This window comes from Drosophila erecta, unplaced genomic scaffold (genome assembly GCF_003286155.1).
Source record: "Drosophila erecta strain 14021-0224.00,06,07 unplaced genomic scaffold, DereRS2 tig00000021-arrow-pilon, whole genome shotgun sequence".
Lineage (NCBI taxonomy): Eukaryota > Metazoa > Arthropoda > Insecta > Diptera > Drosophilidae > Drosophila > Drosophila erecta.
Genome location: NW_020825198.1, coordinates 13,008,849 through 13,030,800, shown reverse-complemented (window position 1 = coordinate 13,030,800; position 21,952 = coordinate 13,008,849). Strand labels below are relative to the sequence as shown.

General features: G+C 40.8%; 4 protein-coding genes across 7 annotated transcripts; 2 read left to right on the top strand and 2 right to left on the bottom strand.

The window, feature by feature from the left end:
* Position 1: 1 nt before the first annotated feature.
* On the bottom strand, positions 2 to 13,599 carry LOC6545166 (vacuolar protein sorting-associated protein 13D). The gene is made up of 19 exons (XM_001972538.3): positions 13,363 to 13,599; positions 12,512 to 13,302; positions 11,152 to 12,198; positions 10,187 to 11,097; positions 9,844 to 9,974; positions 9,574 to 9,714; positions 8,886 to 9,510; positions 8,707 to 8,826; positions 8,324 to 8,648; positions 7,474 to 8,266; positions 7,167 to 7,419; positions 6,954 to 7,098; positions 3,559 to 6,894; positions 3,286 to 3,498; positions 2,374 to 3,228; positions 2,003 to 2,311; positions 1,450 to 1,944; positions 277 to 1,392; positions 2 to 96 (listed from the first exon to the last, which is right to left on the bottom strand). The coding sequence occupies exons 1-19, from the start codon at positions 13,457 to 13,459 to the stop codon at positions 46 to 48; spliced, it is 11,754 nt and encodes a 3,917-aa protein (XP_001972574.2). The 5' UTR covers positions 13,460 to 13,599; the 3' UTR covers positions 2 to 45.
* Positions 13,600 to 13,780: 181 nt separating this feature from the next.
* LOC6545165 (hsp70 nucleotide exchange factor fes1) lies at positions 13,781 to 15,377 on the top strand. The gene is made up of 5 exons (XM_001972537.3): positions 13,781 to 13,920; positions 13,977 to 14,054; positions 14,401 to 14,941; positions 15,004 to 15,212; positions 15,273 to 15,377. Exons 1-5 carry the CDS (start codon positions 13,879 to 13,881, stop codon positions 15,321 to 15,323), a joined length of 921 nt encoding a protein of 306 aa, XP_001972573.1. The 5' UTR covers positions 13,781 to 13,878; the 3' UTR covers positions 15,324 to 15,377.
* LOC6545164 (ankyrin repeat domain-containing protein 11) lies at positions 15,220 to 18,430 on the bottom strand. Its single transcript, XM_001972536.3, has 4 exons — positions 18,197 to 18,430; positions 17,795 to 17,930; positions 15,677 to 17,292; positions 15,220 to 15,612 (listed from the first exon to the last, which is right to left on the bottom strand). The coding sequence occupies exons 2-4, from the start codon at positions 17,925 to 17,927 to the stop codon at positions 15,439 to 15,441; spliced, it is 1,923 nt and encodes a 640-aa protein (XP_001972572.2). The 5' UTR covers positions 17,928 to 17,930; positions 18,197 to 18,430; the 3' UTR covers positions 15,220 to 15,438.
* A 3-nt stretch (positions 18,431 to 18,433) lies between these two features.
* LOC6545247 (kinesin light chain) lies at positions 18,434 to 21,936 on the top strand. Of its 4 annotated transcripts, none has more exons than XM_026976992.1 (6): positions 18,434 to 18,514; positions 19,888 to 20,514; positions 20,617 to 20,737; positions 20,802 to 21,281; positions 21,350 to 21,655; positions 21,717 to 21,936. In XM_026976992.1, exons 2-6 carry the CDS (start codon positions 19,913 to 19,915, stop codon positions 21,732 to 21,734), a joined length of 1,527 nt encoding a protein of 508 aa, XP_026832793.1. In that variant the 5' UTR covers positions 18,434 to 18,514; positions 19,888 to 19,912; the 3' UTR covers positions 21,735 to 21,936. The 4 variants fall into 4 exon arrangements, with proteins under 4 accessions (XP_026832793.1, XP_015013161.1, XP_026832794.1 ...); XM_015157675.2 differs by having other exon boundaries at positions 18,442 to 18,584; XM_026976993.1 differs by lacking the exon at positions 18,434 to 18,514 and adding an exon at positions 19,159 to 19,236.
* Positions 21,937 to 21,952: the final 16 nt, after the last annotated feature.

Sequence of the window (21,952 nt, the reverse complement as noted above, 5' to 3'; positions counted from 1 at the left end):
TGTCAAATGGTTTTTGTTTATTATCACGAGCCGACTTATTGCATTTTATAAAACGGCATGTTCACGTTCATCAAAGACACTCTTAGCGTAGTTTATCTAAAAAAAAAAACAAGTATGGAATATATGTGATAATCATTTCAAAATTTGTAAACATAAATAAATTTATCGTATAAACGAAATTAGTAAAATTATTTCTTGAAAAAGAATTAAGCAATCGAAATCTTAGAGCTGAGATCAGAAGAAGTAATTATATGTTTTATAATGAGTTTTACTTACGCATCTTGATGCTGCCTCGGCACATTCCTCAGAACGACACCGGATCCTCGGCCTGGTAACTTTTGGAAGATTGGTGGAAATCTCGATGTAGTGACTCGCTGACGCCCTGCTACTCGTGGATGGCGTTGTGCCGGCATTCGTTACCAGTGGATGGCACGAAAGGATCTCACTGACATGGCATTCAAACATAATGGTTGGGTTGCCGTCGCTTAGTGAAAATATTCGTACGTATTCTGTAGAAACCAGCAAGCGCAATCTAGCCTCCTTGTCGCTCCACAGATTGGGTTCGTATGAAATGATCTTATCCGAAAAGTTCTTTTGATTGATTAGGTACAGATACTGTTGCCCCTTGCTTTGGCGAGTGGAATACAATGGCAAGAGACCACCAGGAGCACCAGTCACACATCTGGGTAGTCTTTTCCTTTCTGGAGCGTTTCTGTGACTATCTCGGCTTTTTTCTCGAACCGCACTTGCAGTTTCCGAGGCCAGATCCAATACTCCAATAATTGGTTTGGTGACAGTGCCTACCAAGCCCTTTCCCAGTCCACTGAGGAAGCCAGGAACGCCATCGGCTTGGGCACCATCGTAAGTGTGCCTAACAATACTCGTTACTCCGCCCAGCAATCCAAATCCCAGTCCCTTCAGTCCCGCTGCAAGGTGACCTCCGGACGTATTGGTCTGCAGTTCCAGAATGCGCTGCCTCGTCTCATTGTCGTGATCATCCAGCACAACTTTTCCCAGGCTATCAGAGAGGGTTTCTGTTAGCTTCGCCGTCGAATTCGATATGCCGTGGGTAACATTTTTCACCAAACTTTTGACGGAGCCCTCAAAAATCAGTCCGGATACTCCTTCAGAAAGATCGTTGGCGAATCCCATGGGATTCCCAAGGAAATCAACACTGCCCAAAATTGCAGCCGCATGCCATTTGACTTGGTTGATGTAGTGCTTCTTCATTTCCTTCAGATAAACGTCCATCGTCTCAAAGTGCAGTTTATCCGAATACCTGTCGAGCTCAATCATGGCATCTTCGAATTTTATAAGAGTGAGTCCAAGTGCCTTTTTGGTTTCATGCAATTCCACCGGCAACTTTGAAGAAGTGAATGCTGAAAGTCGAACCTTCAAAGGGATATTTGTGCTGTATAAGATCATCAAATTGGTATTTTAAACAATTACCTGGGTTGCGCCAATACTCAAATTTTCAAAATAGTATCTCTTCATATCCTGCAGAATAGGCTTATCATCTGTGTTCTCAAATTGGTATTGTACACTTAAGTTCTGTCGGTTGATCTTGCCATAACCCAGGAATGAAGCCACTTTCAGGATCAGCTTCTCCTCCAGACTTGCAGTTGAGGGTTTCAAGTCCAGGGTTAAGTACTTGAAAATGATTGCGTTCTTGTTGGGAGAAGGTAACACTTTCAGCTTGAGCACCACTGCATTTTGTTTATCATCGTAGTCACTCGAAGTTTGCGTGTGCAACGCAATGGGACTTGCTGCATCCAGCAATTGATTATCGATTTGTATATAGGCAATGTTCAGATCTAGGGAATTCTCCAAAGCACTCTGCACTATATCGCAATTTATGTGATCGAGGCTGATAAACATAATTTCCTCACAAGGCTTACGAGCTATGATGGATATACCGATTCCCTTAACCAACTCCACTTTGATCTAAAATGACATAACCCTTAGATTGCTATACTTGAGATATTTTAATAGTTTTACTCACCAGATACTCATGCACGAATGATACCTTTCCCTTATCCGTAATCTGCCTATTATTCAGAGAAGCATGCATCCATAGTAAATCGGGCGTTAGGAATACTGAATTTTGTTTAATTTTAATATCACATATTTCGATCGTGGATATGGGGCCATCCATTCTCGTTGAAAGCTCCAGCTGACCCGATCCAGGCCTGAGTTTCTGGGCCACAATGTGTTGCCCGATCGGTATTTGCTTACTGGAATTCGACTTATTTTCCGTTCGGCCCACAACTGCTTCGTAGTTGGGCTTCAGACCGCTCTCTCCAAATCGAGACTAAAAAGAAACCATGTTAGCAATAAACAATACCGTTTAGTAAAACTGAAAGAAATCCTTACCTGAACACACATATTGGCGTGGCACATTAGTCGGCCATTCTCAAATCGCCATGTCTGTGTTGTAACTCGTTGCTTGTTGGGTGTTCGGACCACCAAGTTGGTGAACTCCATGGGGTTCGGAGCCTTCTCCAAATCCAGTACAAGTCGCACTGCATTCGCATCATTTGTTTGAATCGGCGGAGTGGAACCTTCATGCTCCAATTGGCCATTCGAGTTCATCAGCCACAATTGCGAGCGATCACCCGAGTTTTTCTCCACTATCACAACTTTCTTACCACGTACGCCCAAAACCAACTGTCTGTGCGTGTTTTCCTCCTCATTTGATCGCTCAAAAGTTCCTTGAAACGCGATGTAAATGAAGTTGGTGTACGTTAATTGATGCTTAATGTTGTTTTTGTTGTTTATCGGAAACTCTATCATGTTTCCGCCAGGTGCCTCCATCAGCAAAGTCTGTTCGCCCAAGGGATCATCCATGACATAGGACAAGGAGGACTGCGGCCTAACTGGCGTAATCCAAACGGGCTTCGATCGCAGCTGTGAGAAATTGATAACAACTTCCGAACAATTATCAATTCTAATCGGTGGTGGTAAGGTTCGTGCGTCCGTGAACAAAAGTATAAAAGTAGCATCCTTTGAGATGATCTCCAATCGAAGGAAAAACATTTCTCCCCACTCATTTCGCACATTGATGTACAGGCTTTGCACATCCTTAATGGGAATTCCCTTTGACCAACAGCAGCACTCGATCTCCGGAATTCTCACGCAGATAATCTGCTCCTGATCCCAGTTGGGCCAATGGAAAGCGAAGTTGCAATCGATGGGTGCTGATATAATCTTACGCGGATCGGGACGGCCCTAAAATAATAGTATATATCATATAAGCTTGATCTGCTTGGTAATGTTAAAACTCACATAGTTTACAATGTCGCAGAGTTGCATAAACTCCAGTTTAAAGCCGCTACGATTGTGCAGATGGAATCTGGGAGACAGCGTAACAAAGGTGGTACACGCATAGAGTCCTCTGCCCCTCCTGACGCTGATTCCAATCGCGTAGCTTCCCTTTGTGTTTTCTGCACGCAAATCCCTGTCGGCTAAATCCTTGTGCGTACTAAAGCTTTTGCACCACTGAAATAAGCGAAATACGTAATTAAATTTAAATAAATATCTCGCTGGACTTTAGCTTACCAAATTGTTGGAGCCATAAGCATTTCCCAATCGCAGCACCAGTGCCGGAGATCCTTCCTGGTCCGAAAATGAGAACATTAGAGGTGCCACTTGCCGCGCAGTTTCGTGCTCCTCAAACTGGCCTGCTGCTGTATGACTGGTTCCTTCTTGTTTATAAATGAGCGGAAGTCCTGTTTTGTTGATTATCCAAACAGGAGCACTGATATAAAGTTCCATTCCCTTGCCTGACACCGATTGTATGGAGACGCGCAAGTGCAACTCCCTTTTTTTAATGTCAAACAATTTCAATTTCGGTTCTATAACGCCCTTGTGATTCACGGGTATCTTAAGTTGGCCAGAAAGCTGAAAGTTGTCCAGTGTGATGCTCAAGTTCAGGGACTGGCAAATATCAACGTTGTAGATATTAACACTTGCCGATGAGTTTATTCTGCCAGTGGCATGCTCATGGATCTTGAACATCAGGTCACAACAGAGCATATTGTTTATCTTTAGTGGTGGCAGCAGCGTAATCTTATGACCCGGTAGATTCTGGTCCTTAATGTGATATATTTCCCTGCTTATGTTCACCAAAGTGTACAATATACTCTTGCTATTATCGTAGCCCAGAAGAAGCTGTCGGGTGTCCTCCTTGCCACAGGCTTTCCACAGTATTTCCTCATTGCTGAAGCCAGTGTCCTCATAGGCCTCACTTTCACTCGTGTTGTGTGCCACATATAATGAGGCATCGATAAACTTCAGCGGCACAGATAGTTCGTCATTTGGTTTTATTAAGCTTATAGAACTCAGTCCATCGCTGTGGGTGCCCTTCAAGGACATTTTCAGGAATACATTCCGATCCATTTTGTTTATCACGCCCAAGGAGGACTTGACTTTGATGAGCTTCTGGGCAGATCCAATTAAAGATATATCGAAGACTATCCGGCTTTTCGTTAAAAACTGCGAGTCCAATTTTGTGGTTCGGAAAAACATGCCCACTTTGTCCACCGATATGGGTCCAATCAAAGTCCAGCCGTGGATTTGTACGAAAATCTGGTGTAGATTCAATTGGTGAGAGTGCACGTGTCGCAGTTTACTTTTCTGGCTAAAATCGAATGTTTTGGTTTCGTTGGGCTGCACGGAGTACCAGTTCTTAATCAATTCAAACTGCTGTAAGTCGGAACACGTCAAATCCCCAAGTGGAGCATAAATCGGCTTAAAAAGAAGAGGTGTTCCGCTGAGATTTTGGAGGGCGAAGGGAATAAAAGGCGAACGCTGCCTAAAGATCTTAGCTTCATTGTCATTGAAATCGTTTGTCCAGTTGTTCAGAACCATGTGAAATAGTTCGATAAATGTGGATGTCACATTTAACTTAAGCATCTGCTTACTGCAAATCCCAATCTCAAATCGTTTTTTGTTATCCAGGTGACCCTTGGTGTACTTCCATTTCAAGTTGGACTCCCACGTCTCTGCCACTGGCTCCCATCCACTCAGACGACGATTATAATAGTTCACGGACACTTCTGTGTCGATATTGCCCAAGCTATAGTGTCGAATATTTGTCTCCTTGGGATTGGGATCCTGGGTTTGGAAAGTAAAGTTGAGCAGAAACTTGGAGAGCGAAACCTCTAGCAGTGGCACATCTGCATCCATGCAATCATCAATTATGAACACCGATATCAGACTGGCGTCCACCACAGCGGTTTTCATTTCCAAAGCGGGATTTCGGTAGGTGTTCTGTTTTTGCTGAGACAGCCAAATGGCGGCATCGTTGATTCTCCAGTTATTTACCTGCATGGCGTACAGGCAGTCGGAGAGCTCGAAACCCATTGCCACGAGCGGAGCCACCTTCTCCAGATCCGAATTAGCCTTTGAAATGACGTTCTTCGAGCGCGATGTTTGTGTGGGCAGCAGACGCGCCATCCTCGAAAACAATTTAACATCCACATAAGAAAGCCGAATATTCAAATGTTTTTGAATTAGTATGTTCAAGCAATTACTCCGTAATTCTATAATCAACGTAAAGGGATCGATTATGGACAAAGCACTTTCCTCTTCGGCGTCCAAAGTGCAGGAAAATATTTCCAAGTGGTTAATGTCCAAGGATAGAGGCACAATATTGCTGTTCGGCTTATAGCAAATGACAGTTGTACTCTTCAAAATGATTGCATTCGAGTCCAGGCGACTGCATTCCTCTGCGAATATAATCTCCGAATCTGTAATATTTACTACGTATTCTGTGGAAATGCTGGTGTCGGTCTGAGGCTTTTGAGCAATCTGATTTGCCACACTGTTTACTACAGGCGCCGGTGAGTCTTCTTGCAAATATGATTTTAATTGATCCAGAAAACTGAGGAGTGCAAAGACCCTCATGTTATTGAGCATTATTGTGTACTTGGAAAAATTGGCTTTTTTCCTGCAATGGATTTCGACCTGCACGGAATTCTCGAGTCGCACCTCCTTTTTGGACGGCTCCAATATGTTTTTAAACACGTTTTCGTTGCTCTTCTTGCTTTCATTTCTTTCGTCAACAATCAGAATGTTGCTGGATATTAAATCTATATCCTGTGAGCCGTCGCTGAACAAGTCGATTTCCAGAGTGGATTTCAAGAAGTGGATACATGCCAAAGGTTCTATAGCAGCACTTTGTGAAGTATTCAAAGCCAGCAGCAACGACACGTCTTCCAGTAAAATTCGAATCGAAATTAGAATGGACACCACCTTAGACACTTCATTTTTTGGTAAAAGGTTGACGGTAGAGAGTCTTTCAATGGATGTGCAACTGTTATTGTGGTAGTTCATGTAAATATCATCCGTTTGTTCTCCAATATTGTTGTTCAAAAAACTTCGAATCAGTTTGTATTGCTGAATATTGATGATGCCACTCAATTTGGAGAAGGTTCCTTGAACACTGATGTCTGGACAGACGCGATGAACATCTGCCGAAAGGTTTCTCTCCAACTGCAGGTGAAGGAAACACGACTCATTAAAGAACGGCTGACCCAATCGTAGGAAGTTCATATCAGCGATTATAATTCGATTTTTATCCTGATCAGCTTTAGCTTTCATTGAGCTTCTTTCTCCGGAGAATAGGTTTATATTGACCAAGTCAATTCGCATTACATCCAGGATTTCATCCTTACTTGGCGGTGCACTCATTTTGCTGATTATATTGTTGTCACTGGCAAAATGGAAACTATTCTTCAGAGAGAACTGGCCAAGGTATGCGATTATTACTTCATTTCTGTTATAGGATGATGGAAGCACTATAACTGGAGAGTCTGCTTGAATCACTAGCTTCATTTTCGATGGGCGCATATTCTGTTCACTTCCATGTTTCTTTAGTTTTCTTATAACAGGCTGTATGAATAAAAAGGTATTTAGAAGATAAAGCCACATATAAATATCACGGGAGTTACCGTTTGCAATTGCAGCAGATCTTTAACAAATACATGTAATTCAGTTGAGAAACGTTTTGTGTGTATATAATGTACTGCAGACATGTTAATTCGCAGAGTTGAGTCGGTGTCCAAGGTCTTTAATGCATCCAGATCGACGAGTTTCCTGACAGGACAAAGAAAGTAATAAAAATATTGGGGAGAAATCAAGTTTGGTGTTTCACTTGGCCTTACTTTTTATATACAAAGTTCAAAGCTTCCGTGCCACTCGTAAGAAACTTCTGTTTATAAATGTTTCCGAATTTGGTTAGATCATTAACAGACACGGATCCCAAGCAGCCTTCAACGATTTTGGAGAAGGGGTCCTGAAGAATCATGAAAACAGCATTGGACACATTTACTCTGGATAAGAGCGACTCATTCCGAATCAAAGTAAAGTTGAAGCTCCTTATAGACACCTTCAGCTTACTACAAAGTTTGTCAATATCTAAAATAAATAATATTTGTTATAATTATAATAAATTTTCCCGTAAGCACTCACGTTTCTCAACTAGTTTCTTCTCCTCCGGGTACTTTTCATTGAAGTTATCAACGGAAACAAGGCCAAAGAAGTCGAATATAGTATACCAACGTTCAACGCAAATGGCCAAATTTAAACAATTAAATTGAATTGAACTTGTTTGCTCCAGTTTACCATTTTGAGCGGATCTTCCGGTATGGGATTTGTAAATAACTAACGTTTGACTTTCTTTTTTTCTGCCCAACTCATTTTTGTTGCACGATGTGAGCTTTTTGTCTCCGCCAAAGACTTTAACCTGCATGTGGTTGTAGAAGCAGGATGGAACGGAGCTGGATCGGTTTTTCAATGAGTTACAGTAGCTCGGTAGGTCAGGACACGAAGAAGATGTCATTTCATTTTTCCTAATCTTCTGTTCAAGATCCACAGAAGTCACCATATTCCTAAACGGTGATGTTAGATCCGACTTTAGATCCTCCATTAGCACAGACTTCAATACGACTTCCACATCCTTGTCAAATCCTTTCGAAACATGTTTTACATTGAAGTCTTTAAATGTTAAATTTATCAAATCATTGTGATATTCATTTTGCAGGTTAATTTGAAAAACGGGAACTGAGAACTGAATAGTTGTGCTTATAATAGATTCGTCATCAATATTCGAAGTTGGTTCAATATCTCCGTTTTGGTCAGCATCTTCCGATTCATTTAAAACCTCATTTGAGAAGTTAGTTGCGTACCGAATGCATTCCAAAAGTAACTCATATTGTTTTCGGTTCAGGGATACTTTTAGGGCCTCAACCATACTTCCTTTTATCTGTGAATGATTTCATTAAAAAATTTGAAAATTAAAACTATTTTAATTGCTACTTACTGAGAATCTATTTAGTTTTCTGTCTTCATCATTATCGTCACTATATCCGGCATAAAGATGCAGGGTAATTGCTGTGTCATGCAATATGGGAATTGCGTCCTTATTTTTGGCAGGGTGAACATTGAAACTATACTCCCCTTCATCAATGTTCAAGGAGTATACGTATGTGTTTTTAATTTCAATGGTGTAGGACTCATTAAAGTCATCCGAATCGCACTTAACTGCATTGGAGCAACTTATCTTTCCCAAATTGGCTATCAAAACATTGGTACTTGTGTTCGAAATGGGCAGAATGATAATGGGACTACTGATTATTATATCCAGCCTGAAATACAAAAATGTTGGTTTCAAATAATTCACATTGACCTTATTATTTAGCTTACCAGTTGTCCTGTCGACTTCGCTGTGGGTAAACTGGTCTAATTTGCTCGACTGCTCTAACCTGTTGCACAAACTCTTTGGCCATATCTGTAGCTTTATTACCAATGGAGGTGGCGAATTCTCTGTAAATATTTAAAATACGTAGAATACATTTTTAATATATACAACGAATACTACTCACCGCAAGCTCCTTTTAAAATACGTAATGCAAGCATTTACATCCCGCAAAAACCTGGGACAATGAGTATAAGAAGCCGATGCCATTCGCATTTGGAAAGTGCAAGTAGTCTTGTCACTCCAGTGGCTTTGAAAACTTATTGCATCACTTTCGTCGCTCTTTTCCTCGTTGTAATTATTTGAGTATATTTCATTGGAAAGCTGACTAAGAACGGTTTGTTTATTTGTGTCGGAAGCTCTCAAAATTTGATCGCGGCCAACAGAAAGAATTCTCGGATGGCAAAAGGCTTCAGAAGTAATGTCGATAACTTGTATTCCACCAAGGGATCCCAAAATTGTTAGGTCCGATTGAAAAGATGCATTGATTTTAGCTTCCGTCAGCGTAACAGTTCCAACTTTTCGACCAACATTAAATTTGTCCCTCTTGATGGTGTACAAAAGCAGAATATTTAGTCGGAAGAAATCAAATAATATTTCGTTATGATTCTGATGAGCAACTTGGTCAACTACATCCACTGGTGCTTCAGCTGCTTCTTTTGGTGGTTCAGAGCTCTCGCTTGAAAAAATATTTTGTGCTAGAAGGGTCCTCTTAGCGAAGTTTAGAATTTCAAGAATAGTATCCTGATTTGCTGAAATAAATGCATTAAAAATCGTTATATTTCCTAAGTTTGTTATATTGATTTTATGCTTACCAATGATATCCAAGCTGTTAAATGTGATGTTCGTAGTGAGAAGTTGCATTGAATTGCTTTCGTTGGGTGGAACAATTTTAATGTCAACCGAGATGAGCGCAGTTGAGTCCTCATCGTCGCAGAATTCTGTGGATCTATCTCCTAAAAATATTCATGATCAAATATATTAATGGGAACTAGCTTAAAGCAAGGATTTTAATTAGCAAACTGGGATTATTAGTATGCAGTTACCGCGCAATAGAAATGAAAACGATTCCTCTTCTTACATACCCATTTTAATATTTTGAACTGCTTTTGTAATCATGTGCGGACTAGTAGCCCTATCAAAAAAATTTGGCGATCCAGGCGAAGTTGGCGAAACAATTGCACTATGTTTTAGGCTGCCAGATAAACTATCCATTCTATAAAATGCATAAATATTTCGAAACCATTAAAATTTAACAATTTGGCGTGCAAGGCACAGACAACATGCATACAGACAAAAATATTTATAATCGCTATTTCTTTAATAAATATCTTTAATAATTAAATAAGAATTTCCTTTGTCAAGAGTAGTTGCAAAAAGAAAAGCATTCTATCAAGCATTTCGCATGCATTCTAAGGATGTACATACCCGACATGTCGGTGACTAGCCACCAATAGTTCGAAATCGGGACCGAAAGACTGAATGGCATCTACTAATAGCAATCCGTGAACAGACATGGAAATATTCGTTTCATGCGGTTCTTTTGTTAGTCCAGCTCGTGCCCCAATAATTTGGAGCTCAGCAATACTCCTTTCTGTCGATTGCATCTCGATCACCAGCTGGTCCATTACAAACTCTATGACGACTCGGCTTCTATCGTCTTCCGCAAGGTTTTTAATTCTCTCGCTTGCGTAAATCGTGTTGCCTCCTCTGTAAATGTTTTCCATTTCCTTCGAAGCTTTTATAATGGGTTTCATAATGTTGCAACAGTTGTTTATGAGTTCCTCGTTCCCGTGGATTAATATTGTTGGACAGGTGCCAAAGAGCATAAATGAGGGATATTCCGGATCGATGGTGAAGATATTCCGTTGCTCGAGTGTGAGGTTGATATTAAATTTATCAATCAGATGGAAATTCGACGATGTTTTCAAGCAAGCTTGCCACCTTTCTTCGTATTTGCATACCAGAACTTGAAGGTTTGTAAAGTTGATCAAGTATTTATCGTAAATCTTATTGTGCAAGACGTACTCCAATTGAACGTTTTTGTTCAGAAAGCTCTCCGTTTTTGGATTTTCAAGCAGCGTGGGAGAGTCAGAACCACTTTTTTCCGATGCAGGCGGAGTAGAACATGGAGTCAAATAGGTTTCATCGTCATCGCTTGTGTTTTCCGTTGCAGCCGACTCTATCACAGGTATAACTCTTTTAACCTCCATTTTTCTCATTTCCAGTTTTCCGAAATCCAGCAAAACCATAAGCGAATTGCCAACTTTGTAGTTCTCCAAAAATATTATTCGAGGCGCGAAAATTTCAATTTCAAACATCCAAATTTTTCGATTTACCTAAAAATTACAAGAGTTAGCTTTGGTTGTAAATGTTTTCAATGATTTGCTCACCTCGTTTCCACTAAACATTTGATTCCAGTTCTTCATAAAGTCAGTTTTCTCGGTGACTCTATTGCGCGGTGAGTATTTATAGGAATTTGAATCGGCCAGGAAATCTAAAAGCCACTGGATCGCATCCTCATTATAGATAAGATCCAACCCTTTTGATTTAATGTTCAGCTGAAAGCGTAATTGATTACAATTCTCGTATTGTAATTGAAAAAGGAAATCCTCCTGGAGAGCATTTTTTACTACTTGGTTTGGTGTAGCTGTATTCCCTGTTTGTGGCTTAATTAAATAATTGTGCATCGTATCACTACTAGTTTTGTCTATCAAGTATACTTCTTGCAGGGATATGCCCACAGTGTAAGAAGTTAACTGTGGGCTCAATTGGAGGTAGGCGGAGAAGTTATTGAATAGCATTTCCATTGACTTATTCCTGCCATCATTTAATTTATCCTCGGTCTGAAGGATTACCAGTCCTTTGAGAAGCTTGATGGAAAAGTGTCCGAAGACAGCATCGCTTTTTAAATCAGAGGAATTCTGAAGTGAGTTTTCCAACGCAACGAGAATATCATCCTCCAAATGTTTGAGGGATTCATCCTGTTCATTATTGGGGGTACTGGGACTGTTTGCATACCAGCCCATCCAGTTTGGAAACCAATGAAAAAGCATATTCTTTCCCTGCTCGTTCTGTGTTTCAAAGGAGAAACCTTTCGTAAACACTTTCTCAAAGCATATCCTTCTCATTATGGTTAAATCCGAGATCTTTCTATCGCTCTCGATGTAGGCTTTAAACTCTTTATCTGCGGCGGATAGATTTTCGTTCGGATTTAATATAATTGATTTGTAAAGCAGCATGTAACGGAGATTTTCCTTGAGCATTAACCACTTTTCCTCATTTTTCTTAAAGTCAAATCCGTGGCAAATGGTGGCGTATTTCCACCATGAGGTTGGATTACTTTCTACGGTGCAAGTGGGTCGCTTTAGCCTGTATTGCCGAACTTCCTTAACTTGACGGATTTCCGAGAGCTTATCTAACATTTGGAGTCGCTGGACCTGGAAATATTAAAATAATTTATTAGAACATAATATATAAAAACTATAAAAAATTGGATGATAACAACATCGTCATGGAAAGTACAATTGTGTTTATGGGTGTACACGTTTATTTTAGGGCTTAATTGGATATAATATGCCTATTTGTTGGTGATTCATGATGAACAAATAGTTGTCTGATAAAAATATCATTCACGAATAAAGTGATTTGTTCGATAATCACTTAAAAAGTAAAACAAATAATAGTCATGAACTTTGGACCTCAGTAAATTACGTCTCATTGAAGTTGTGCCTTTAAGTTGGGTTTAGTTACCTTGGAGATGTCTATGACCACCTCGGGAACCAGGAGTTCACAGGAAACCCTGGGTTTGTCTTTGGTACGTATCACCTGCTGGCATTTATCGCGCTTCCACCTAGCCGTTGCACAAATGGGCTTGATGATGAAGTTGTGGGCTCGCAGTTCGCAGGTAGATTGCATTTTTTCGAGAATCTCCTGGTTGGAGTACGACTGACATTTGATGTCCTCGTGCAACAGATCCCAGTACACCGAGAGCTCTTTGAGCTCCACCAGCTTGTAGTTCATTTCGTTGTTGGTCATTTTGTAGGACCCATTGGTCCAATCACAGTCGCAGCTCTGGGCGGTCAGAGATCCGATCTTGATCCCCGTGCATATCTTGCTCTTGCCGGTGTCCACGATGTCCTCAAACCGAAAGTGGACATCGGATATCTTGAGTTCAATGTTGTCAATGATGTTGGTGGCCATGTTGGTGCCGTACTTCAGCCAGTTATTGTAGGACGAGAAGTAGTAGGACTCCATTTGCTTGCCCTTTTCGGACCGCCAGCCCGCTTCTGCCGTGTCCAGCACGGCCAGCTTGTACTCCAGATCCTGCAGCTTCTCCTTCTCGTAGTCCCAGTTGTCCAGGTTCTTTGGACAGATGATGCAGAACAGGCCCTCGATGGAGATGCACCATGGCGAGGTCCTAAACTGGCGGACTGGAATCTGGAGTTTGATTTTGCGGATAGTGCCGGCGGTGACTTCGACCGGCAAATTGAACGAGCGGAGAGCATCTTTGCGTATGGGTATATTCTCGAGCTCAACTTCGCCTGCAGGAAAATATATTGTTTATGCGATGCGGAATAAGATAAACAATTATATCACATTACCCGAGAGCAGTGCCACCGACAATTGGGCGGAATTCAAGTTCTCCAGATACTTTCCCAGATACGTATTCAGCACCCACGTTATGAGGTCTCGTAACATGCTTCTTTATAAACCACTGACGCTAATCCTATTAAATATTTGTTTTTAATTCATTCCCTAACACCACAACTATAAACATATGATTGGGGACTATCTACACCGCATAAATATTGCCGAGTCACAAATGGGACAAGTGGAATTGGAACAGGTTGTGGAAATGGATTGTGGTTCAATAAACAGGTGGTTTCTTAGGTTTATTTATTTTATAAGCAATTTAAATAGGAAATACTTAATAAGATAATAAAAATCAGTCTAATGTTCGTGTACCGTAAGTGTTGCTTAAATTTGAAATATATGTGTATGATGATTTTGATTGATAAATATTGTATCGGTTATGTGCGATAATCTTGAAATTCCATCACTAATTATTATCAAAAACAAAAAATTATATTGTGATTGCAACAGAGTCTATTTCCAAAATGACCGATCCAAACGCACCCAGAGGAGCCTTAAGCTTACAGGTAAGTAATTAAGATACACTATTTTGTCATGTCCAATAAATGTATCTTTTCCTTAGAATGTACTGAAATATACGGTGCAACACCACGATCCAAATCCAGATGCAGCCCCAAAGCTGGAAACATCCGATCCTGAGGTATGTAAACACTGCAAATTGAGAGTATTTAAGGAATATTTAGTCACGTTATTGTGTTAGGCTTCATCCCCCAAAACACCACCACTAGTTATACTTTGTAAATTATCAAAAAGTGTGTTGTCCTAAGCAGTGAGTCAATCGAATCATCTAGCAACTATGCGGCCATGTGCTCCTCCAAATGGGCTTCCAATTAAAAGTCAAATTTTATTGGAATCTACTTTTCTACATACGATTCATACGACGCAATAAACATATTCTTGCCTAAGTTTATTAATTTTTAATTTATGCTTATAGACTTTCCTAGTAAATTGGAACTATTTTCAAAAACAAATCTTTTATGTTTCAGAGAGCCCAGTTTTTGGCCAATGCCCTAAATGCCATGACAGTGGATGCTGCGGCGGCTCTAAAAGCAGCTTTAGTGATCTTGAATAGCGAAGAGGCCAGCACGGACGACCAAATCGAAAGCCTGGATGTCATAAGGAGCCACATCGATGACATCGACAATGCCATAACGCTGGTGAAGCTCGGAGGAACCGCAACTCTACTCCGTTACATAACTCATTCAGATAGCGAAGTTAGGGAGTCGGCACTCAATACTGTCGCTGAAGTGGCGCAGAATAATGTATTTTGCCAGAACGCCCTCATAAGTGATAAGTTTCTCCCTGCACTTGCAAAGAATTTGAGCCATTCAACCCCGAACACCGTGCGGTGCTCCTTGTATGCGATATCATCGCTGATAAGGAACTTTCAGCCTGGCTACGAGGAGTTTAAACGCATAAAGGGTATCAGGTCCTTGATACCCTGTCTCAAGTCCACAAATCTGAATGTCTACGTGAAGACAGCATTTCTTATTGCATCATTAACTTCAATCGAGAAGTCTGTCAGAGGTAATTAGAAGTAGCATTTATAGCCCAGCACCAAATAATCTTTAATTTTTCATTCGCAACAGATGATTTTGTAAAGGAAGACGTGTTTCCTGTGCTAGTGGAAAACCTAAAGCCTGTGGAAGACTTTGACATCAAACAAGAAACAACTCTTTTTGCACTTTCGTCACTTTCCCGGGAATCGGAGTTAAAACTCTCTACGGAAAAACGAGAGGAAATCCTGTCGAAACTTGAACAAATTATTTCGAAAAACAAACAGTCGGAAACATGTGAAGTAAGATTAGTTTATATATCTATTGTTATGTATCAAATTTCATATCTACTTTATTTACAGGACATGGTTAATTATGCAAGAAATATTGTGGACAACTTAAGTGCACATTAAAAACAAATCGATTTTTCACGTACATAAATTATAAGTTAAATAAAAAGGACTTTGAAAGTATCTCTAATTTACAAATTTATAATCTTGTAACAATTTATTAATTTCAATGTGTCAGTTATGTTGGCAATGTGTCAAAATCGTCTCCAACTGAAACGATCGGAACGTGCTCCAAATTAACTTCAATCGGGTTGTCACATAGCCTATTTCGTTTTGCGAATATATTCCAATCCATTACCTGCACGGCATGCAGACTTTCCGCCTCGTTATGATGCCGCAACACCATGGATTCCTTAAAAGATAACAACAGTTAAGATACGCAAATAAATTTTTGGTTTTGTTTTGGTTGAGCATACCTTGATTTTTTCCCACTTATCATCGACATCTTGCAGCCAGCTGAGGAGCAATCGTCCATTAAATCGGCACCGAGCACTCTTTTCCTTTTCGTCTTGCTCCGGCGTGATCATGTTGTAGACCTCGTCGTCCTTCAAGTATGTGCAAACGGAATAGGGCGCCGGCTGTCCAGATATGCTCCTGGCCGCCTTCGAGTGGACCCGTATAATCTCTTGCTCAACGTTCATGCATAGTTTTTCCCGCTCCACTGTGTGCGCTTCGATTAAGTCCCGTCTTGCTCTCTCCTGATCCTGATAAATCCTCTCCATGGCCTGCGGGACAGTGCGTGGAATATCCGGAACTAACATCGCCGCATTGCGTCTTAATAAGTATGATTTCTTTGTAAGCAAATATTCGTTGTATCCCTGCGGAGGTCTAGGCTTCACCGGATACAAGCTCTTCCACTTCTTTTCGATCTGACGACGGATGCTTAAGAACATCTGGAAACCATTGGTAAAGGGATGGTCATGGGGGTGCGCTTCTTCGGAGTTGACTCCGGAATCCGCCGCGTTTGAGTTCTTCGAACTGTCGTCGGTGTTTTTGGGACGAATCTTTCGCTTCCGCGGATGGAGTTCCACGTTCGTGGGATGTATGTCCTTGGACGAGGAAGTCGACGATGTCGACGGGCTCGGAACGTTGGTGATTGCCTCATGGTCAAACTGGTGGCCTTGCGGGATCGGACTAGAAGTCATGTTGCTATAGGAGAGCTTCACATCTGCAGGATCGTTGGCATGATTGGATGACGCTGGTGAAGGAGAGCTGCTCTGCATTTGCGGGGAGGAGTTATTGGAACTGCGCTCCACACTGGTCACTCCAGTGCGATGAGAGCTTCGCAGGACCCTCAGGTTCTTTTCGTCATTGAACAGCTTTATATTCTTATCATCCAGGGCTGTGGAGCAAATGCTGTTGCTCTTCTGTGGACTTTCGTGCGGGCTAATAGATTGACTGGTTATGACGGTGTCAATGGAATCGCTATTGGAGCTGACCACATACGGCAGGGCAGCATTGCGGGAGGCAGTCACCTTGCCAGTTCTAAGCACATTGCCCTCAGTGTCGATTGAGCAGTTCTGCTGAGGAATCACAATTTTCAATGGCGGGACTTTGAGTCCTCCGTTGTACAGGCTGTCGTTACTCTTGTAATCATCGCTGCACTCCGTTTCGTTCTCAATGTCTACATTCTTACTAGTCTCCGCCTGTTCCTTTTCGGCATTAGAGGCACTGCTTTTGTTTGCTGACGGAGATCCCTTCGTTGCAGCTAGCTTGGAGTTTTTCTCGACGCGAGAGGTGAGTTTTAGGGAGGCACCCTTCACGTCCTTTCCATGCTCCGAGTCCTTACGCTTCTTTTTCTTCACGTCCTCGCCAGATTCCTCGTAGTCCTCCTCTATGTCTGAGTAACAGCGCTTGGCAGTCGAAGTTCCCTGATGATTCGTATCGCTGGTTTTACCATCGTTGCTGCTTTCCTCCGCTGAAGATTTGTCTTTCGTGTCCAGGACTTCTTGCTTCTCATTCAGGCTGCCCTCATCAGTCTCTGTGTCTCCTTTCTTGCATTCATTCTTCTTTAAATTGGTGCGGGATGAATCTGCAAGAACGAGAATCTTATACAATACATTTGACGGCTGTGTGATTTAGTTTGGAAGATCATGTAGGAGAGTAAAATAATATATAGAAATGAAAAATGATATAATATATTGTTCGTAAGAAACCCAACCGAATAGATGTTGTTAGAAATTAAATAACTTAAGCTTAATTAGGTGAGTAGAACAGGTTAAAAAGTTTTAGTTTGCATAGAAGTAAGTTACATTTTTTTACCAGATTCCTAAATAATCTCTATACATAAATAAGTTAACGGGCTCTTCATAATTGGGCAAACCAGTTTTTAGCATACTTTACATTATTCCAGACTCTCAGATACATTTATGTAGATATGTACATTCGAAGATGTATATGTATGTAAATGTGTATGCAGGGAAGCACCCCAGTACGCATTGCAATTTGTGAGAGTGATTCGCTTTGCCAATGCGTGTAAATGTAACTAAAACATGTGGAAACTAGCGATTTATTTAATTATTTTGCATATTTACCTGTCGACGAGTTGGCTGTCATTTGGATGAGCAAAGCCATTTGCTGCCTCTCCGACATTGGCGTGTTTGAGTTCGATCTGGGTTGGGTAGCTCCTGTATTAAATCCTATCCCCTTCGGTCTTGGGGGTGGCATACTCTTTTGTTCAGTTTTATACGGTAAAAATTAAAATATAGAACAAAAACAGAGACTTGAAAAAGTCTTGCAAAATTTATTACAAAAAGAATAGTGCGACCGTATCTTGAATACAAAAATATGCCAGCTTGCTAATATAATAACGATGTTTTCAAATCCATTAAGTTTATAACAAATTAATTAAAATATTTCTGTGTATTGTTTTCAAAATACACTTTTCAACTATTTTAAAAATTTTAATTTTTCTTTTTATTGAACGAAATCAATACCTGTTCCACCAAAGTATGTTTGTTTGTCCTCTTCAAACATTTGATTGATGCTTACAAACAGCATGTTGCTCATAATTACTTGTTAACTACTACTATATTTGAACTAAATTAAACTTAATTTTAGCTAATATACTAAGTCTCATTGTGATAAATCTAGCCGTTTAAGGAATTTTCATTTTTTTAGTGTTTCGATTCCACTGCGTTCTGCACCCGACAGTGTGACCACTACTGCAAAGCTTAGGAATATATATTCATATCGGAGAAAACTCAACGCCCCGGCTACGGTCACACTCAGTTTTATTTTAGAAGTTTTGCAGTGTAAGATATTTTTATAGAAAATCTACGCTCTTTTTCGATTAATTGAGAAGTTTGCAGAGCAAAACAGCTGGTAATAAGTTACAATAATTGAATGCACTCCGCGATAACTTGCATAACCATTTCCAACTGGATTTCGAAAGACAATTTCCATTCACGCACACACAAACAATTCTACTTGTGCTTATGTGTGTATGTTGCACATAAATATAAGTGACTGTCACTTGAAGAAAAGTTTTGTGCTGGAAAATATGAGCCATTTTACATAAATAATCAGTCTGGTTGGAAAAGTGATCAGCGACAGCTCGCGTTGCAAAAATAAACACAAATAAAGGGTGATTTCATCGCCTGAAGTAATCGCATAGTACGATAAGTACGGAATTGAATCTAATGCAACGAACTTTTATGTTCAAGTGTTTATGGATATAATGTACATAAAGTGACTCACTTTTTAATACACTGGAATAAGTGAGCTAGGGTGTTGTAACCCCATTTTCAATATTTATACTCTCACTAGCCGACCATTTGCTATCATTTCCGACCAAAGAAATCAGAACATTTGTTGATCTTGATAAAGAATCGAGCAATCCACTCAAATTCAACTCACAATCTCATTTTACGCAATCTAGATTTCCAATTCGAAAGGCAAATGACGAAAGGTAATACTATATTAGGGTACTAATAGCTTCGGACTGCAGAAAACTACATAATTCCAGCCAGTTGATGTAAGCATCTACTTTTGCGATTCGTTTTTTGTTTATTGCATGACGCCAAGTGTAATTAACTTTCGCCCATAATTATAACCATGCTAAGCGATTTAAGTGGCCTTAAACACTTTTTAACCAAGTGTCATGTTTATGTAAATTCCACCGGCTGTGTTGATAAATAATAAATAAAGGAAAGGCTTACAAGCAGCGTATTCGATATAAATCGAATATACTTTTATCCGTATTTTCCAATTGGACACTTGTTCGTACTCAATTGGATTTTGTTGAGCGTAGATTCTGATTGGCTCTATAGCGTCATTATATTTAAATTAAGTTAATCAGCAAAGTTATTTCTTTTACTTTTTATATCTCTAAAAGTTATCGCTAAAGCGAATATAATAAAGCGGGCATTTCCGATTTTCAACCACCTTTTTCAGCGAACATGCGCAATAAGTTTTCTTATTCATCGTATTGATTAACGCAGCTTGAATCGTTTTATATACGGTTAAAATGATTGTCTCCAAAGCTATAAAATCATACAGGCTGTAAAACACATCAAATACCCCGATAAACACCTTTTAATTTGGAGTTCATTCATATTGTTACACTTTAAGATGCCAAAGGCTAGTAAGAGCACTTATTAATCAGTATTTTGTATGTGTTTTGCAGACAGAAAATTGAGAAAATCGGCAAAATGACGCAAATGTCACAGGACGAAATAATAACCAATACGAAAACAGTCCTTCAAGGCCTCGAAGCCTTGCGAGTGGAGCATGTTTCGATTATGAACGGAATCGCCGAGGTCCAGAAAGACAATGAGAAGTCGGACATGCTGCGAAAGAACATCGAGAACATCGAACTGGGCCTCAGCGAGGCCCAGGTGATGATGGCCCTGACATCCCATCTGCAGAACATCGAGGCCGAGAAGCACAAGCTTAAGACACAGGTGCGCCGCCTCCACCAGGAGAACGCCTGGCTCCGCGACGAGCTGGCCAATACTCAGCAGAAATTCCAGGCATCCGAGCAGCTTGTGGCCCAACTGGAGGAGGAAAAGAAACACCTGGAGTTCATGGCGTCCGTGAAGAAGTACGACGAGAATCAGGAGCAGGACGACGCTTGCGATAAGTCCCGCACCGATCCCGTGGTGGAGCTTTTCCCGGACGAGGAAAACGAGGACAGACACAACATGTCGCCCACTCCGCCCAGCCAGTTCGCCAACCAGACTTCCGGCTACGAGATTCCAGCACGTCTCCGCACTCTGCACAACCTGGTCATTCAGTATGCATCGCAGGGAAGGTAAGCGATCATCCATAAATGAAAAACTCCTTACCCACAATATCGTTATCTATGTACATGTAGAAACTCAACTTTTATTACAATAATTTAATATATTTGCAGGTACGAGGTAGCCGTTCCCCTCTGCAAACAAGCTTTGGAAGATCTCGAAAAGACAAGCGGCCACGACCATCCCGATGTAGCAACCATGCTGAACATTTTGGCTCTCGTGTACCGCGATCAGGTGCGTCTACGCTTTGATTAACTTAATTTATGCAATTTAATTAACAACATCTCATGCCATTCAGAACAAGTATAAGGAGGCCGCCAATTTACTCAACGACGCTCTGTCGATTCGTGGAAAAACTCTGGGCGAGAACCATCCAGCCGTGGCGGCCACGTTGAACAACTTGGCCGTCCTCTATGGCAAACGTGGCAAGTACAAAGATGCCGAACCCCTGTGCAAGCGTGCCTTGGAGATCCGAGAGAAGGTGCTGGGAAAGGATCATCCCGATGTTGCCAAGCAACTCAACAATCTCGCCTTGCTCTGCCAGAATCAGGGCAAATACGACGAGGTTGAGAAGTACTACCAGCGAGCTCTCGACATCTACGAATCAAAACTGGGTCCCGATGATCCCAACGTGGCCAAGACAAAGAATAATCTGGCCGGCTGCTATCTGAAGCAAGGCAGATACTCCGAAGCTGAAATCCTCTATAAGCAGGTCCTGACGCGAGCCCACGAACGTGAGTTTGGAGCCATCGACAGTAAAAACAAGCCCATTTGGCAGGTAATATTGCGTTTTGCTGCCTTGTTTGGTAACTACTATAAAGTCGATCTTCTTACTATAATTTTCAGGTGGCTGAAGAGCGTGAAGAGCACAAATTTGATAATAGGGAGAACACTCCATATGGCGAGTACGGCGGATGGCATAAGGCCGCTAAAGTGGATTCGCCTACGGTCACAACCACTCTAAAAAATCTGGGAGCACTTTACCGACGTCAAGGCATGTTTGAAGCAGCCGAAACCCTGGAAGACTGTGCAATGCGGAGTAAAAAGGAAGCATACGATCTAGCTAAGCAAACGAAGGTCTCACAATTGCTAACGTCAAACGAAAAGCGACGATCAAAGGCAATTAAGGAGGATATGGACTTCTCCGAGGAGGTAAGTCTTCAAATCTAAAGGCATAAGTGCAAATTATTAATCTTACCATTTCTCGTTGCAGAAGAATGCAAAACCATAAAAATATTATTTGTTCATCGCCCACAACGGAATCTTTAAGTTTATAATTGAAAGTTAACAGCAAACACACACTTTATTTATTCATTCCTTAATATACATAAGCTCTCAAGCATACATTAGCAAATAAACAACGTTTTATACCTTGTTATTTCGTCAAAAAATATGTACCGCTTTTAATAATAAACCAAATATATTTAACATAACCCTGTTTGTATTTAG

What these genes read in the sequence shown, in the direction of transcription:
- LOC6545166 (XM_001972538.3), bottom strand. Translation starts at nt 13,459, where the DNA reads ATGTTACGAGACCTCATAACGTGGGTGCTGAATACGTATCTGGGAAAG. An exon ending in TTGAACTTTGTATATAAAAA is followed by an intron (nt 7,099 to 7,166) that starts GTAAGGCCAAGT and finishes TTGTCCTGTCAG; the next exon opens with GAAACTCGTCGATCTGGATG. An exon ending in TGAGTATTGGCGCAACCCAG is followed by an intron (nt 1,393 to 1,449) that starts GTAATTGTTTAA and finishes ATCCCTTTGAAG; the next exon opens with GTTCGACTTTCAGCATTCAC.
- LOC6545165 (XM_001972537.3), top strand. Translation starts at nt 13,879, where the DNA reads ATGACCGATCCAAACGCACCCAGAGGAGCCTTAAGCTTACAG. An exon ending in GAGGAGCCTTAAGCTTACAG is followed by an intron (nt 13,921 to 13,976) that starts GTAAGTAATTAA and finishes TCTTTTCCTTAG; the next exon opens with AATGTACTGAAATATACGGT. An exon ending in TGGAAACATCCGATCCTGAG is followed by an intron (nt 14,055 to 14,400) that starts GTATGTAAACAC and finishes TTTATGTTTCAG; the next exon opens with AGAGCCCAGTTTTTGGCCAA.
- LOC6545164 (XM_001972536.3), bottom strand. Translation starts at nt 17,927, where the DNA reads ATGCCACCCCCAAGACCGAAGGGGATAGGATTTAATACAGGAGCTACC. An exon ending in GACAGCCAACTCGTCGACAG is followed by an intron (nt 17,293 to 17,794) that starts GTAAATATGCAA and finishes TCGTTCTTGCAG; the next exon opens with ATTCATCCCGCACCAATTTA. An exon ending in ATAAGTGGGAAAAAATCAAG is followed by an intron (nt 15,613 to 15,676) that starts GTATGCTCAACC and finishes TTATCTTTTAAG; the next exon opens with GAATCCATGGTGTTGCGGCA.
- LOC6545247 (XM_001972535.3), top strand. Translation starts at nt 19,729, where the DNA reads ATGATTGTCTCCAAAGCTATAAAATCATACAGGCT. An exon ending in CTCTCGTGTACCGCGATCAG is followed by an intron (nt 20,738 to 20,801) that starts GTGCGTCTACGC and finishes CATGCCATTCAG; the next exon opens with AACAAGTATAAGGAGGCCGC. An exon ending in AAAACAAGCCCATTTGGCAG is followed by an intron (nt 21,282 to 21,349) that starts GTAATATTGCGT and finishes TATAATTTTCAG; the next exon opens with GTGGCTGAAGAGCGTGAAGA.